This window comes from Saccopteryx bilineata, chromosome 2 (assembly GCF_036850765.1).
Source record: "Saccopteryx bilineata isolate mSacBil1 chromosome 2, mSacBil1_pri_phased_curated, whole genome shotgun sequence".
Classification (NCBI taxonomy): Eukaryota; Metazoa; Chordata; class Mammalia; order Chiroptera; family Emballonuridae; genus Saccopteryx; species Saccopteryx bilineata.
The window spans coordinates 31,598,218-31,616,786 of NC_089491.1; the positions used below are offsets into that span (position 1 = coordinate 31,598,218).

At 40.7% G+C, this 18,569-nt stretch overlaps 1 protein-coding gene across 5 annotated transcripts in view; it reads left to right on the forward strand.

The window, feature by feature from the left end:
• The window catches only part of GRIN3A (glutamate ionotropic receptor NMDA type subunit 3A), a 178,285-nt gene that overhangs the window by 119,902 nt on the left and 39,814 nt on the right, over positions 1–18,569 (forward strand). For all 5 annotated transcript variants that reach the window (XR_010729050.1, XR_010729049.1, XM_066256614.1 and 2 more), the window contains 3 exons: positions 815–960; positions 4,904–5,019; positions 13,689–13,840. Coding sequence is in view for 3 of the 5 variants with exons in the window: in XM_066256614.1 (XP_066112711.1) it covers positions 815–960; positions 4,904–5,019; positions 13,689–13,840 (414 nt within the window). In the remaining 2 variants the exon portion in view is untranslated. The remainder of the gene's footprint in view (positions 1–814; positions 961–4,903; positions 5,020–13,688; positions 13,841–18,569) is intronic.

Sequence of the window (18,569 nt, forward strand, 5' to 3'; positions counted from 1 at the left end):
TACTGGGTCTATTCCCACTCCCTTTCCCCTCTGTTGCTCCTAATTGTCTTACATGCTATTCCATTTGAGCAAATACACAGCATGACTCAGCATCAGATAACACTTAAAGGAAAAAGATCATTTCAAATAAATTCTACATACTTAAAATATAATACAACAATACCTAAGTTAATGTCACTGATAGGCTCTTCTAACTATGGCAAAATGACATTAATAAACTCAATTTTACCATAGGCTAATTGACATAAACAAGAGCTAAGTTCCTATGGTATCTTATCGGCATTATAACGAATGGACGTTGAATTAAACATTATTTGAGGAACTGCTGTATAGCACAAAGACAGATAAACATAAATCTAGCCATTGCTTTGGGTCAGATATATTTCAATTTCAGGATGCAAGGTTTTAAGTTGAGGACTTTGTCCAGTTCTAACCAAGGAAGAACACAATATTTCATTTATATCCTTAACTATATACTTTGTCTGATATGCAACTTAGAATAACGAGGTTGATTCTCTGTGCCAATTTATACAGTTTCTAAAGAATTGTGATAGGTTCTCAATATGAAGCAGAAGATTATTTTGTGTTTTCTACTTGTTTTTCATCTCTTTGCTTTCGAAGATAGAACAATTACTGATGAAAGCCGGAATATGAAGGAGAAACTCACTATGTCTGCACATTTTTATGTGCGTATTTATGCCTATGTATGACCTCAAATAATATATCATTAGATTTCAAATAATTGTGGGAAAAGAAATTCTGAAAACAACTATAAGACTAATTTATATTAAAGACCTTTTTTTTCTCCCTGTAGCTCCATCATCCTTCCCAAGGCTTCCGCTTTGGAACTGTCCGGGAAAGCAGTGCTGAAGATTATGTGAGGCAGAGCTTCCCAGAGATGCATGAGTACATGAGAAGGTATAATGTACCAGCTACCCCCGATGGAGTGCAGCATCTGAAGTGAGTGTCAACCTCTTGGGTCCAAAATATTCTCACTGGTGCACTGTTTGCTGCTTTTGTGGAAATAACAGCTCAATATACCCACTGTGTGTTCCATGATACCCCACACTGTGTGAGATCCAGTAGGTAGCATGGAATAGTGTACATTTAATTATGTGAGCTGAATTCCTAGTAACCTGCATAGTCCCCAGTTGGCAGTAGCTTTGCTCAAAGTGCCAGTGGGGTCACTGGTGTAGCAGGTGGTGGAGGAAGCAAAGGTTGGCTTGACTTCACCTGAGGAAACAATGGTGCAGAAATGACCAAACACTCAGGGAATGTGGCCAGATGATAAAGTGTCCCAAAGCAACCCCTTCTTTTACAGTGAATTGCTAAACCATGGACTATCTCCTCTTTCCACAAGGAAATAGAATTTATCTTGGAGGTTTCTTGTAGAAAGGAACTAAAATAAAAAGCAATGATCCTATGCCTGCAGCCTTCTCATCAGAATTTATGAGAAGCAATCAAGAGCAATCACAATGCTGTGGCAGGTTATTGGAGCCCGGGAGTCAGTGAGGCAGAATGCAAAGGAGGGTGGTGCAGAGATGGGTCCGTGCATCTGGCCAGCCTGGGAGAAGGGAGGAAATCGCTCCTGACAAGCACCCAGCATGAGAGTGAGTAGTCTCTCCCTCCTGGTCAATGGTCTCAGGACAATGACATACACTCAAACGTCCAGTTCCTAAATTGTGCAGCATCAGGAAACTGGTTTCTCTATGTCTGACCACAATAATCTTCCCAATGGACAGCAGGACCTGCAATCTCAAATTCTTCTTTTGAGAAAAAATAAAAAGGAGGAAGAATGACTGGCTCTGGGTTTCTCAGTAGCCCTAGTAATAGGCCCCTAACACAGTCTTACGGACTTTTAACTAGAGTCTTGAGAGGAAGCTTTGTACTCTCAGAATTGCAAATTTATATATGGTGCTTAAATACTGTGAAATGGTACTTTGAATTTTGCACAAACACTAAAACATAAGAGCTCCTCTCAGACACAGAGTTTAGTGCTTTTGGCCTCCTCACTTCTCTTGTGTTTTCTTCTCCAGACAAACTCATAGCTGAGAGAAAGAATAAGATGTCAGGGAGACAGTGATGGCTGACAAACCAGGTTCTTCTGGCAGAAAGAGGTGTGAAGGGCCACTGATGCTTTCCCAGCTCCTTGAATCAGGGGATGGCCGCACTTATTCTGGAAGCTTTACCTGAGAAAGCCCCAGTACTCAGAGTTGACCCCACTCTATTATGGAGAGATGATATAGAAAAGCAGTCTAGAAGAAATAGATGAAGCAGTATAGACTGGGAAGAGCAACTTGTCCATGGCAATACCACTAGCAAGTGGCAGACTCAGGACTAGAAACAGGACTAGGACCCAACCGTTGCTGTAGGCTACCCTAGGAACCATAACAAAACAAATAGGTCCTGCATGTTCAAAGAATGGTCCATGCTCCAACATCGGTCATGTTCCAGTTAGCACCTCAAAGATGTGAGAAATGGACAACCTCATCCCAGAATCTGCATTTTAACAAACTCCCCAGTGATTCACTGATCAAGGTGAAATTGGAAGATGGACAGAGCTTATCATTAATGCCCTCTCACTTCTAATCTCTGGGCTTCTATCTCTACTTGTGGCCTAATCGCTGCCACTGCCTAAACTCTTCGCCACTACCCCAAGCAACCACAGTCCCCACGTTACCTCTCTCCTGATATTCCAGAGCCCTGCCCTGCAGGACAGACCCCTGGACTCCTCTGTACACGAGAGGTTCCTGTGTTAAACCTGTCCCTCCCCTCTCCTCTCAGAACTCCCCAGGGCATAGTCCTATTCGCTTAGGGCCCTGCTTTCTGAGAGGATGCTTTTCCAGAAACTTAATCCCTATGTAAGTGTTAATTTCTTTTAGTATATTTCTATATGGCTGTGTTTTATGTTTTATGTATTATGAAATGAATGCTCAAAAGGAGCACAAGTCTCTAATGGGAGAAACAACTGGAGGCTGTGCCAACTATAAGGATGATTCAGCCAGTCTAGAAGCTACTTATACCTGGATCACACCCAGCCACTTCCTTTCCAGTGACTCAGGGCCCCATGAGAGTCTGTGAGCTGACTGCCTCTTACCTCCCGACATATTAGAGACCTGTCATAGCTAGCTGCACTTTTCAGCCTGAAATATGGAGTAGTTATTTAAGGATACCACTAAGAATGGACCTCAGAAATTACTTGTTAGGAAAACTGAACCCCAATTTTTTTCTATAGTGATTGTAACCACAGATATGTGCAGAGTATTGGTAAGTGGTAACTTGTAGCCATGTAGCTCCCCTCCCAAGGTACATTCTGCTACTATAGCAGTATAATTCTGGAGAAATACCTTTTAGTTCAGTTTTGCTTTTATTGCCAAGATTCCATTAAGGTTTCTCACCATCAGCCCCTAAGAGACAATTCACGTCCCCAACCCTTTCTGAAGCTCTCCACCGCTGTGGAGCTAAGAGGTGTTCTTCATTTTGGTTAAACATAGGCCTCATTGTAACTTAAATCACAATGTGTCATAAAGGGGATGTATTGTGAACTGGTGATGGTAATTGCTGGAAGATTAGAAGGAGGAAGCAAGGGTCATTGGCACCCAGAAAGGAACTTGACCTACTTACTATGTGTTCCTGTGTGCCCCAGACAAAGATGTACTTCCTGCTCAATGATGAGTCTTATAGGTGTCTAGGGACATCTTTCTCTTTTAGGTTTTGATGGGCTCTGGCCATGTTCTCCTCTGTATTGAATTCCAACAGCTTCATTTTTGGCTCTAAGTGAGGAGTGACTGAGCCCATAAGGGATAGAGAAGAGCTGTTCTCTTTGCCAAGCTGTTTGGACAACCCTGTGGGTCAAAAAGCCTTTCTTAAATGGATGTATGTCCATACCTTTCCAGAAAGAATTTGAGGTGACTAAAAACAAGAGTCATTGCCTACACCTTAAACAATTTTCTTAGAAATTCCTCCTTCCGTAACCCCCTTTACATAGCCCTCCTCTGGACTGTCTTCATGCTTGTGTCCAAACATTGGGGAGGACATATGAAGGATGTGCAAGGCATCTGTTGGTGCCTGAAGCCCAGCCCATGGCCAATTCACTGATACAGTCCAGGGAAACCTCCTTAAATGCCTCTTGCCAGAACTGCCTCCCAAGATGGGAGTGAGCCATGAATTTCTGGAGATAAATTAATAAACCAGATCACTAAGACCTATTACAGATGCTTTCCCTGTATTTATTGAATGCTAGCCTATTGACTTTAAAGAGACTTTAACTCTCTTTCCCCCAGGAGGGCTAGATCTCTTATTTGCATTTCTTTATATCTACTCCTAAATATGAAGTAATGTCTAGTCTCTGAAGAATATGCTAGAGATCATGACAGAAAGAAGTAAGAATTTCCACATGCTGACTATTGAGCCCACCTAGCTCCGACACGTACTAGCTATGTAACATGGATCAAGTTACTTTGGCTCTGAGTCTCACTTTCCTTATCTGTTAAAACGGGATAATACCACCCACATTATGCTCATTCTGAATGATAAAATATATGGAGAATAATAAGCACAATGCCTAGCACAAACCAAAGTCTTTCAGTTAATATAAGAGAAACAAACCTTCCCATTCAATTCAAAGTCACTCGGGCTTTGTTGTTAGATTAGGTAATGAAGAAACTGTTAGACAAACCCACTGGAAAGAGGTCACGCTATCTTATAAGAGCAGCTGTTTCCCCTGACCTGTTCTCTACAGGTCAATTAGATGTCAACAAGGCTAAGTCCACAGCTAGCTTGCCTGTACTGCCCTTAGTGTCCAGGTTTCTAACCCCTAAAAGGCCAGCTGTCAGCCTTCGTCCTTCCTGTTCATTAATGAATTATTGTTTTGCTTTTTTTTTTCTCTTGGTCTTAAATATAGGAATGACCCAGAGAAACTAGACGCCTTCATCATGGACAAAGCCCTTCTGGATTACGAAGTGTCAGTAGATGCTGACTGCAAACTTCTTACCGTGGGGAAGCCATTTGCCATAGAAGGTATTAATCAGCCACTCTTAATTCACTCTTACTCAGGATGTGCTCATTCTGCCAGCCTAGCAAGTCACAAATGCCAAAGTCAGACGCAAAATGCTATTCATCTTCCCTTGTTTTCATTTTCAACACATAAGCACTTAGCGATTAAGTTGCTGAAGTTAGGAATTTATTTTTCACCTACTCCACAAACATTTATTTACCCAACTGTGCGAAGGGGGAAAAAAACCCAAGAATATTGTTGTTACACAAACAATGTGGCTTCAGATATCTGGGAGAGCTGATGTAGTGTAATAAGTGGGGAGTCCAATTTTAAATTAATCTGTATTTTCTAATGGCCAAATCCTGTAATATATCTGATGCAAAAATGCAAAAGCTAGAATGATTGCATTTTACAACTGGAAGGATCCCAACGTTGATCTAATCTTACCTATTTATTTTATGCACAAGAAAGCCTAGTGATTTTACATCAGTTCTTAATAATCACACGGTTAGATGATAACGGTGGAATTAGAATCCATAGCTCATGATTCTTAAATAAATGTTTTTTCCACTAGTTGAAAAATAAGTAGAAAAAAATCTCATTCTATAGCTATGGAAGTAATCTTTAAGAGTCCTAAACAAAACCTTGTTTGGGATCTTGGGTTTGCCTTTCTCTCTGGTAGCAAATTTTTGCTTCCAACTTGATCAACCAATCAATCAAACTTTAGGACCAAAGAAGGATTGCTTTGTCAGTAGCTCCTTTCATCGAGGGCAACAGTTGATATATGGAGCTGATAGTGTGAACAAGCAAATTTTATGTCTCCCAATTCCCAGCATTCCCTTCTCTGACAGTGGATGTTGGTTCTCAAGGCGGTCATGTTCACTCATCAGAAAACACTTAACTTGAAACAATCCCATGAGGGTGCCCAAGTCCTGTTTCCATAAAACTGTACTTTCCTATGCATTAACTAGTATATCAAGACTAGTCTGATTCCCATTTCCCAGTTACTGCTGGTCGCTGTCTCCCCTAAACACATCAGCAAATGTTGTACTTAAGTCTTTGCTTGTGTGATGAATGAGGATATATAATAAGTGATGCTATTTCTTCATGCCTTCTCCTAAGAGAAACTACTCTCCTCTCCAGGCAAAGTGATGTCCATCGGAACCAGGGATAGAATTCAGGAAGGGTGAGATTCAGTGGTGATCTTCCATGGAGACTACCCTTTGCGGTAGCAAAGGCACAAAAAGAAAAGAAAAAGGAAAAAAATTGAAAACCAAAAGACGATTCGTTATATAACCCCATTTTGATGGAACAATGGAAAATTCCCACTTTTTGTGTGTGTGGCATCTGGAGATATAGAGGAGATGTTACATTGTTTCTGCCCTAGATCCACTGGGTAATTGAGGTCTCTTCTGCCATTAGCAGCTACTAAACAATGAATCATGGGGTGGCGGGCATAAGAGTGAAGAACTCCACTTTGCACCTTTGTCTCCAGGGGGTAACCCTGTCTTGTCAGAAGGCAGTGGTGAGATGGCTTGTTTGCCTCTGCTGGACCCCACTGCCAGATGCCACACAATTAACTTCCCACTGGCTTCCTGTTTACATTTCCATCTGTGCACCCTCCCCCCCGAGACTTGGGGTTCTCATCATCTCCAGGCAGTACGTTGTTTGTGAAGAAGATAAGCACAAAAACAGCCCATGGAAGAGCTCTCCCTGCAAGAGAGGAGAAAGACTACAGATTTCAGTAGAGAGGACATTGTCATCATTTGTTGGTTTATTCTTAAAAAACTCTACAAACTATTGCTGATTTATTGTGGGTGAGGTGCAAATCAGAAAATTTAATTCAATACTGCCTCTGGCCACAAGTTCACAGACTAAAAACAGAGCTTGGTAAATCACAAAGGGAGGTTACTTGTAAGTTATAAACAACGTGATGAAGATATGAGGAGAAATCTTGATTGCTGCTTTTTTTAAAAAAAAAAAAAAAGCATGCTAACATAGATTTTATCTCTTGTCTCTCTTAAACTATTTAAAAATAGTACATGCTTTCCTTTAACAACATTCCAGCTTTCTGGAACTTCTGCAAATATGGACTTTAATTAGACTTTATAGGCATAAAAAAGGTCATCAAAGCAATTTATGAACAATTCTTACTGTTTCACATGTCTATCGGATTCCTTTCACAGGACCTACTACAATTCTAGGCATATAATAGTTACGTGATAAATGATGAATTACCCATTAAATAACTCATTAGGTTAGATTTGAAATATGTGCTTAATTTACTTACTAACATCATCAAAAACACCCTGTGGGGCTGCATATACTTTTCCAGGTGTTTAAATAATTTTAGGAACTTAGGAGGGAAAATGAAGTACATTGATTCCTTCATGCTTAATGGACATTCACTCTTTATAGTATTTATATCACTCAGTGTGACTACTCAATGCACCTGCCAGCTTCACCCTCCTCCATTTATGTGGGCTTCAAAGATAAACAGTGAGGCAGTGTTTCCACGCTATGCTGAAACCTTTTCCTGAGTACTTAGCACAGCTGACCAAAGTGATCAGGAATGTGAGTGCATGTGTAAAACCTTTGGTTGTATTCAATACTATGTACAGTGGAGACACAGACACATATTGTGTGCTCGAGGGGGTAGGGAGATAAAGAAAGTGCTGAGATAAATGAATATATGTCACAAATTTATGCATTGGAGTTAGCTGACAATAAAGGTCAAATGAGAAAAAACCTTAATGGAACTGCACAGTAATGATTGGCGACCTCTCTGCCAAAGACCTTTGCCTGTTTTGGAATTTGTTCTTCTACTTGCTTTCCACTGATTATTTAATGCAGCGCTTGGAGCACTCGCTGAGAGGTCTGAGTGCTTGGGTGAGATCAGAGTCACTGTCGCTGTCACTAACTGTTCAAGTCACTTAATCTCTTCCACAGGTTTCTCATCTGCATAACGAGTTCATGAATAATATAACGATGATAGAGTTGTTGTAAAGATTAAGTAACATAATACATGTAAAACATGTACAGGCACATAGTAAGTGCCCAATAAATGATTATTCAATATGTTGAATAAATAGATTGAGACTAATTCACTATAAAATTATCCCAGGATGAGTAGCCTTCATACATCTCAGCTTCTCCCACACCCTTCTCTTTCCACATTGATGTGCAGAGAGTTAAGAAAAACCATTTTTATTTATTTTATTTTATTTTATTTTATTGTATTGTATTTTTCTGAAGCTGGAAACGGGGAGAGACAGTCAGACAGACTCCCGCATGCGCCTGACCGGGATCCACCTGGCACGGCCACCAGGGGCAACGCTCTGCCCACCAGGGGGCGATGCTTTGCCCCTCCGGGACGTCACTCTGCCGCGACCAGAGCCACTCTAGCGCCTGGGGCAGAGGTCAAGGAGCCATGCCCAGCGCCCGGGCCATCTTTGCTCCAATGGAGCCTTGGCTGTGGGAGGGGAAGAGAAAGACAGAGAGGAAGGAGGGGGTGGGGGTGGAGAAGCAAATGGGCGCTTCTCCTATGTGCCCTGGCCGGGAATCAAAACCGGGTCCTCCGCACACCAGGCCGATGCTCTACCACTGAGCCAACCGGCCAGGGCCCCAAAAACCATTTTTAATGTTTCTTTTATAGTTGGGACTATTACAATATGTTCTCAACCATTGCCCCAGAGTAGCTAAATATGGTATTCCAAGGACTGGCTGCAAAAAAGAGTTAAGTCTTTCTTCCTGAAGCTTTTTTAAATGCTATCTGAGATCTTATTTTCAAAATATTTATTTTCCAACCACATTTCAGGAAGTTCTCTTAGTCTGTGAATTTTTGACTATACATTTACCAGCCAAAATATATTTCCAGCACTCTTAGCTGAGTTAATGCTAATTTATCCATGGGGAAAAGATTGGGATTTTATTCTGAAAATTGTTTGCTTGGGCTATTAAGCTGTAGCCAATTTCCAGGGGGCCTGACGCCTTCATCTTTAGGGTTGAAGGATTCCGTTATGCTTCATCTATCAACCACAGAAGAGTCAACCTCATCTTTATTGTAAAGCTTGTTTCTAATGATAATGAAAGCAACTCTGTATGTGAAGTTGAGTCAGCAATTTAAAAATAAGAATTCTTTGACCAACAAGCACCATCAAATTTGAAAAGCAACTGATAAACAGAAAGCTAGAAATAAAACCTGCAATTTTATGTTTCTGAATAAAATGGAATTTTATATCTTTTAACAAATACCTCTTCTCATTACCACATAACTTGTTTTCTTATTTTTGACCTTGTTCCTTATGCATAGTTTGTTTTAACTAGCTAATAATTCTTATCAATGCTAAAGAGCATTAAAATGTCAATACTTAATATATCTATTAAAATAGAAAATTATAAAGGACAGTAATTTATTTTTAGCAGTCAATTGCAACTTAGCCTTGACATGATGGAGTGGTGTGATTTAATATTTATTATTTCTTATGTAGCAATTTTTTATAAATGTGTTTGCAACATCAAACATAGCTTTTCCCATGGGGGAATCTTTATACTTTTGTGGTAGTGCCAAAATTCTATTCTTAGAATGTGTGGGTTTATTATAAGTATAAATTGTATATTTTTAAACTTTCTTATCATGTATTTTTGTCTCGTCTGCCCACAATACTACCATGAGGATCAATCTAAGATGTTTTCTTTCATCCTCTCATCTGGTAGCAATCTGTCATTCCTCTGAACTCCAGTTCTATCTATCCTCTGGATAAAATTGTGTCCTAGCCATCATATTTGACCTTTGTTGAATTTATACCTCGCCTATCTTCCCCCACCCAAAAACAGAGTCCTGTAACTTCTCACCATGTTGTGTAGTTATGATGTCACCAGGAGTTTCTTATGGTTAGACTCAGTGTCTGATTCAACTTGGCAACCTCCATAGCACTTGGCAAGTGTCTGGTACAAGAACGAGCATTCAATACACATTTGTAGAATTAATGAATAGTTACATAGGTGTGCAACAAGTGCTTATCAAGTGAAAAATGAAAGCAATTCACCATTATTACACTAATGGGGGCTGAAATAATTTAAGAGGATTTTAAGGAACAATGATATAGTCAGGGAGCATCCTTGCTAGTTAATTTCCTCATACACATGTATATATAGTATATTCGTATACACACACACAGACACATACCAGTTAGGGCTGTTCATGCACTGTGTTAACACAACTTAATGAAAAGTTTAAAACCAAAATCTGCCCATGAATTATGTATATTTGTGCCTGCTGTTGAAAACAAACCACCAGTTATATGATTGTGGTTTTTTACTGAATTGACTAGTTTGGGGGGATGGCATCATTATGACCGTAGTGATATGGCCTGCATTGAAGGGGCAGAAATAAGTCAAGTAATCCCCTGACTTGTAGATGCTATACAAGATACAATGGACAGAACATCGGGGGGGGGGTCCCTTCCTCCCCGCCTTCATTCCCTCCTTTCTCCCTCTCTGTATCCCCTCTTCCTCCTCTCCTCTACAATCAATACACTGTTGACTGTATCCTTGAATCTTTCTATCTTTTTTGGGGAGGATCCATTTTTTATCTCTCCACCTCTGTCACCCAGACCCCACCCATGACAGCTATCTACCTTAGAGCATTGGTTTTAGACTCCAACAGACCTGCTTTCAAATGCTAGCTTCACCCTTCTGAGCTGTGTGACCTTGGGTAGCTTACTTATTCAGTCTTTAATACTTGGGTAATACATATTCTTCATGGGTTCATAAAGGAATTAGACACATGTGAAATGGTGTCTGGCACACAGTAGGGCTTCATATATTCTAGTTCTTATTATTAATATTCCAGAGTGATTCAACTGAACTGTATACCACACTCTAGTACACAATCTTGGTCTAGTGCATGATCTTCAGAATAGGATGAAGTATGTAAAAAGTTTATTATGGAGCAGGACTTGGTATATAGCAGGGGTCAGGAACTTATGCCTCGTGAGCCAGATGTGGCTCTTTTGATAGCTGCATCTGGCTTGCAGACAAATCTTTAATTAAAAAAATAATAACATTAAAATATAAAACATTTTCATGTATTACAAGCCATTCATTTCCTACTGCTCATGGTTGCAAGTGGCTGGAGCCGATCACAGCTGTCCTCCAGGACAACACCAAATTTTTATTGGATAATGCATAACATACACAGGTCATTGTATGGCTCTCACAGAATTACATTTTAAAATATGTGGCGTTCATGGCTCTCTCAGCCAAAAAGGTTCCTGACCCCTGGTATATAGTATGCCCTCAATAAATATTGGCTGTTGCTATTGTTGTTGTTGTTGTTGAAAACTATTGCCTCAGGAACTGAATATTATTGTATTTTTACAATATTATTATAATGCAATAGTCTGTAATGTATTGTAAATAATATTTAGACAACGTGGCCTAATTGTTCTGACCAGCCCACTCCCACCAGAGTTCCAAGTCCTCCTACTGTATGTTTGTATATTCCCAGCTCTTCATTCTCACGCCACTTGTCTCATTTGTAATGAACTACTCATTATGCAGTGCACTGTTTAGTATCTGCCTCCCTAATAGAGTGAACACACCACCACCACAGGGGCCACATCTGCCTTGCTCACTGCTAAATCCTGGCCACTCAACACAGTGCCTGTTCACTCAGTGTATTTGTTGAGTGAATGAATGAGTGAATGAATGCATGAGTGAATCAGTTAGTCAGTGAATATTATTATACATGTGCCTAGGATTGTGCCTGGCACATAAATAAGAACTGAATGAATATATGTGCAACTAAACTGTCAATAGCACTCATTATAAGAAACGTTTCTAAAGAAAACTGCTTACTTCCTTATAGTTACTTATTACAAAAGATGTTATTTAATGATAACATCAGCAGAAGAACAGGGTGCCCATGTAAAGCCTTTTATTGTCAGTCTTGCCTTTCAAACCAAAACTACTAGGCACAAAACAGACACTCAAAATAGCTTTTTGTATGGAAAATTCTAATCATGCTCTTAACATTGTCATCATTTCCCAGACTTGCCATTGTTAGGGAACAAACAAAATTATCAGGGAAAAGAAAACACACAGCTCTTTAAAACTCAAAAAATTGGTTTTCTGCATTATTTATGTCTTTTTTTATTGGTTATGCAAACATCTCAGACCTCGTCTTTTTTAAAAGAAAGATTTGTGTAATTTATGTATCTACAATAAAAAAGGAACAAAAACTAATTTCCTAGGAAATAAATTGTAAGATACAATAATTATAGCAGGTATTTGTCAATGTAAATATCTCTGCATTCATGACAGTTTTTTAGTTTTTATCTGTGAGAAAGGAAGTAACTGTATTTTTAATTTGTCTTCCTCCATCATCTCGAGGGCAAAACATCTTCTTTTTGACGTTTTTCTCCAATACCTAAAGATAAATTGCAGGTAATTAGCTCTTTCACGTGGCATCAAAGAGATTAACAGTGTAGTAACAGACTAGAAAGCAAATAAAGCCACACAGAGTGAGAGTATAGGGTCCAAGCTGATTAGTAAAACTGACAACAATTTATATCCACTTTTCTATTCCTCCCTCATTCTTTCCCCTGACTCCCTTGCCTTTAGTAACTACTATTCTGGATTTTTGATTTGTCATTTCTTTGATTTTTTTCTAAATATACTTTAATCATATATATATGAATTAATAAAGACATTGTTTTGTTTTGAATGTTTTTACATTTACACAGTAGATTTGTGCTATAATCTTCTGGGACTGACCTTTGTCACTCTGTATCTTATTGCTAAGAGTCATCCGGATTATTGAATGTAGTTCTAGTTTATATGTTTCCCACATCTAATATTTCAATTGTATAAGTGTTCCACAATTGATTTAGCCATTCTCTTGTCAAGGAACACTGGAGTTTCCAATCTTTGCTGTTGTGAACAGTGTCTCTGAGAACATTTGTGTGCTTAGTTCCTGGTGTGCTTGTGGAAGAGTTCTTTGGGACAATACTTAGAAATGCTGGTCTTAGAGTGTATAAATCTTCAATTATACAAAATTTAATGGATAGTTGAAGTAGCAGGCTGTTTCCCAAAGTGGTTATACCGATTTGCATGACCGCAAGCAATGTGTATATGATCTTATTGATCTTTGTCTTCTCTAACACTTGGTATTACCAGACTCGTTTTCTCTTTATAATTGAAGTTAGTCATTATAAGGTTTTACTGCTCTTTTAGTTCTCATGCTCTAGTATAGGTTTACATGGTATCAGTATATTATTAAAGAGAGTCATGAATGACCAATGATGAGAGTATGTCATAAGCCAAAGATAATTCTGACTTGTTTTTGTGTACTTAAGGTCTAGAGGAAGGGTTCTAGGAGAGGTGGATAGGGAATCTGAGCCCTGGTAAAGACCTCAAAGATGGCTTCTAAGAAATACCTTGAAAGAAATACCTGGAATGCAGTGTGCCTCCTGTATACTATGCACAGTCCCTTCCTCTACTATCCAGATTCATCTCATCTACTCAGACTGCAGATACCTTGAATATCTCTGGGTCCTTTGAAGGCAAGATGGTGACAGTTTGCCATACCCTTGTTACTGGGCCTTATGGCGATCTTGCACAAGTGTAGTAGCAACTTCTTAGGAGCCTCTCAGGTGCAAAACTCATCTTAGTTTATATTTTCTCCTAGGATACGGCATTGGGCTCACACCCAACTCTCCATTGACCTCCAATATATCCGAGCTAATCAGTCAATACAAGTCACATGGGTTTATGGATGTACTGCATGACAAGTGGTATAAGGTGGTTCCCTGTGGCAAGAGAAGTTTTGCTGTCACTGAGGTAAGAGAAAACTACAGATAATGTTAATGCTTTGGATGGCTTTACCTTGAGGAATAGACATTTAAAAAAAAGAAACTGAAAACAACCAATTCCATTTTATAGATGTAAAACAACTACTCAGAGATCCTAAGTGATTTGCCCAAGGCATACAAATAATGAGAATCCACTTCTTTCTATTGCAATGCTCTGCCTTTCTGATGTAATTATGAGGAAACCTACAAAATGAGCCCCAAATTGGATGATTAAGATAGCAGACTAAAAAGTGCAACAGGAACCACCAATGCTCAGGCATTTAAAAGAGAGCCACAGAAACCAACACAAGGTCAGCCTGACATTTAAAGGCAAGAAGAGAAAAAAAAAAACAAAACTCAAGCCCAAACAATCATGGCTTCAAATAGCTTGTATTTGCCAACAACCCCCAAATAAGTACTTTAACACCGACTCTTCTCCTGAGTTCCAGAATTATATATCTAATTTCCTGCTTGACATCTCCACTTGAATTTCCTACAGGCATTTCACAATTAAGTTGTCAAAAACTGAAGCCTTGATCTTCTTACCTAAATGTGCTCTTCTTCCTGTGCTCCACGTCTTGGTAACGGCACCTCTGTCCATCCTGTGACTCATTCCAGAAACTGGCAGGGATGCTTAATGCCTCCCACGTCTCACCTTCTACATCCATCAACAAGCCATATCTTTTCCTTCTATGAAGTATGTCTCAGATATGCCCGTTTATTGCCATCTCCACAGTCATCACTTTAGTCTAAGCCGTTATCCCTCACCTGGAGCACCGTAACAGTCTCCTCACTGGTCTCTCTGTTTTCATCCCTGTGTTTCTTCCATTTATATAGATTCCACACAGTAAATCCCTCTTCTGCTTAGAAGCCTGCAGTGGCCTCCCATGTTAACTAGAAAACAGTCTGAAATACTAAACATGGTCAACAGTGCCCTGTGGGATATGAGCCCGCCTAATTCTTCAGCCTCATCTCATACCACTTTCTTCTGGATCATTACACACACACCCCAACAGTCATTTTAGACAGAGGTCCCCCAGTGGCTTCCTTCCTTGGATCCTGCGCACGCTGTTGCCTGCCCCTCCCTAAATGCTCTACACTCTCACACTTCCCCAGCTCATGCCTTCTGTTGGTCAAATAAGTTTGTAAAATATGATTTTTATGTTTGCTCGCTTATAGTTTGCATTGGGGGCTGGGCAGTGCCAGGTATATGTGGTCTATGAAATTACAAAGTACCTTCCTGCTTGGGAAGGGCCGTTGTTTTGCTAAGGTTTGCTAGAGGAAGGGTTTTTGAGCCAGAAAGTTTTGAAAAGATCAGAGAAGAAGAGGCAGAAAGAAGCCATGTTTTGCAGGGAGAGTAGAGAAAATGTAGCGCTGAGGAAAAAGCAAGTTTTGCACAGACAGTAGGTGTGCAGATGGGGAACCAGAGCTGAGGGGCTTTGCGAGCTCCACTGAGACTGACTGGTGAGGCCTTTGATTCTAGGAGGAACTGAAGAAGATTCTCCTGGTTGTAGAACTGGAGAATGCAGTCAGGGCTTTGGGAGCCCTGAGTGAAAGGGAAGTGTTTTCCCTGTGTGTTGGCTCGCTGGCTGGTGCGAGACTTTAATAAAGGAATGGCCCACCATTTTTGGTTCCACTGTTTCTTTACTGTCTCCCCAAATCCAATGAGAACTGCATGTGAATGGCCATGACAGTGGCGGCCATTGGCCATACACCTTCTCATTGCAAACTTTCAGCTGAAGTCTCACTTCTTCAGAGCCTGCCATTGTCTGGATTCAGTCTGAATCATATCTCCCTTTAAAATCTTAACCTTTATCTCACATTATTTCATAGCACTTACAATTTATAAAACTTACTACTCATTAACATATATTGAATCAGATTATTATTTCTTAGTGTATTTCTTCTTTGTCAGACTATAAGGCCTTGGAGGGCAAACACTCTGTTTACTATTGTGTTCTCAATGTCTGGCACATAGTAGGCACTCAGTAAGTAGCTGTGAAGCAAACAAACCAGAGAAACTAAACAGCGTATCTGAACAAGTTGGGAAGCAAAAGGTAAGAATGTAGCCTGACTAGGCAGCATAGCAGTAGATAGAGCATCGGCCTGGGATGCTGAGGACCCAGGTTCAAAACCTCAAGGTTGCCAGCTTAAGTGTGGGCTGGGCTTACCAACATGAGCATAGGGTTGCTGGCTTGAGCCCAAGGTCTCTTGCTTAAAGCCCAAGATCTCTGGCTTGAGCAAGGGGTCATTGACTCAGCTGGAGCCCCCCACTCCAATCAAAGCACATATGAGAAAGCAATCAATGAACAACTAAGGTACCTCAACTATGAGTTGATGCTTCTCATCTCTCCATTACTGTCTGTTGTCTGTCCCTCTCTCTCTCTCACTAAAAAAAGGTAAGAATGTAAAGCATGCATGGTATTGGTAGTGTACTGGGTTGAATAATATCCCCCCAAAGTTAATGTCTACCCAGAACTTCAGAATGTCACCTATTGGGAAATAGAGTCTTTTCAGAGGTGACTATTGAAGATAAAATGAGACCATACTGGGTTAAGTGGGGGGTGGAGGGAGGCCTAAATCCAATGACTGGTGTCCTTACAAGAAGGCCATGTGGAGAGACATCCAGGGAGGAAGCTCGGGTGATACCAGAGGCAGAGTTTGGAGTGATGCAGCTACAAGCCGAGAAAGGCTAAGGACTGGCAGCAAGCCGAAAGAGAAGCACAGAACAGGTTCTGCCTCAGCAGCTTTAACAGGAATGCCCTTCAGCTAATACCCCGATGTGTGCCTGCCTGACCACAGGCACATGCGTAGGCTGTTGCTACATCAGAGCACCATCAGACTGAGATGTTGGCTGAAGGACAAGCTTCTGAGGACACAGGTCTCTGCAGACTCAGAACCTTACATGAGCCTACAAGAGGGGAACATGCTTTTGGAGACTAACCTCAATCTGTTTATTCAGATGTAAAAAGATGTAACACACAGCATGAGCAATTCGAAAACATGCATTTTTTAACTTGCAGCCTTGCTCCACCAATTAATAGCTGAATGACTTACCCACTCTTGAGTCTGAGTTTCTTCCTGTGTGAATGAGTATAAAACCTGCCTTGCCATTTTGTTCTAAGAATAAAAGATCATTTATAGAGACACCATTAGGTGAGAAACCTGGCACAGTAAATAGTAGACGGTGGAAGTATTAATACTGCCTCTCCCTTCATCATTTCCTGGGGCTCACATGTCTTCCTGTAGCTTTTTTTAGAAGTAAGGAAACCTTCCCAGAAGCTCTCCAATAAACTTCTTCATATTTCATTGACCAAAATTATGTCATCTGCTCATGCCTAAGCCAACCAATTGTGAGTGTAATGGGATCTCCATGATGACTTAAATCAACCATGACTCACACCCTAGGACTGATGATGGGACAGTTTCCCTTGAAACACACGCTCACACAGAGAAAGGTAAAGACCTAAAGGAAAGCAGGACTCCTTTAAGAAGGAAAGGACAGGAGAGTAGATGTTGAATAGGCAACCAGTTACTTCTGTACCTGCTCTGTGAATGGGAAAGTTGCTTCCTCTCTCATCCTACCCACCTCCAGCCATATAGACAATGAGGTATTTAGATTCATTCATCCTCAAAACCCTCCCAGTTTTGACCCAGTGACTTGGTTCCCTTTATAGCATCTTAAGACACAAATATACAATGGCACAAAGGTAGCTTTACAGTTGTGAGTATGATAAACACAGTTTATTCTTGTATTATTGCTTATTATTTTATTATTTTCCATACAAACAACTGTAAACCTACTTTTACCTCACTCTGGACTTAATATCCTGGATAGCATAGCCTAATGGTTGAAAGCATGGGCTCGGGAGACAATTCTAGGTTTGAACCCTAACAGCTGTGATACTGGATGGACTGGCTGACCTTTCTGAGCCTCAGTTTCTGCATTAGCATCAAGTCATGGTTGTGAAGACAACCCTGGTCTCACTTTCCAGGTCCGCTGAATTTAGAAAGTGGAGAGAGGTATAGGAATAAGGGGAATGGAAAAGAGGTAAACATTCATGTGTAGCGCTAGAAGGGCCACCTCCAGCCTCAGGGAATGTCAAGAACACACACAGAGCTGTTCTTTCTCGGGGATCGAGGTCTGCACTGTTGCATGAACTGACCTACGCAGCAACAACTGCTTTCTAATGATGTCCACCTGGGTGCATTTAAACTGTAAACCTACTTTTGCCCCACCCTGTATTCATGTCTCAGGATGCTGTGAAGGGAAACCAGAGTCACACGGATGTGTATGTGTGCAATACATATTCATGTGCACGGATGGGCATATTTGTCTTGAACAGCCCAAGACAGGATTTCAGGATGTCTCCCCCACAGAACCTAAAGGTAGAGCAGAATTCATCGTCAGCTCATTGGTTGGACATCCTCAGTGAAGGCCCGCTGTCTGCTGGATTTTGTTCAATCATGAGTCTCCACCTGCTTGCTATTTTTTTTAAGCTTTCTCCCAGAAAATGTCAGAAGGAAGCACACCTGGTAGTGCTCTGTCTGCCATTCCTCTCACCTTAGATATGCACTTCCGGGCTGTGCTAGTGTAAGAAGCCAGGACTGCCTGCGAAATCAGACAAGCCACAGTTGAAGCCTGCCTCTATCATCGGCTTACCTTGGGCAAGTCCCTCTCCCGCCTCAGTCTCAGCTTCCTCCTCGCTTCAGTGGCT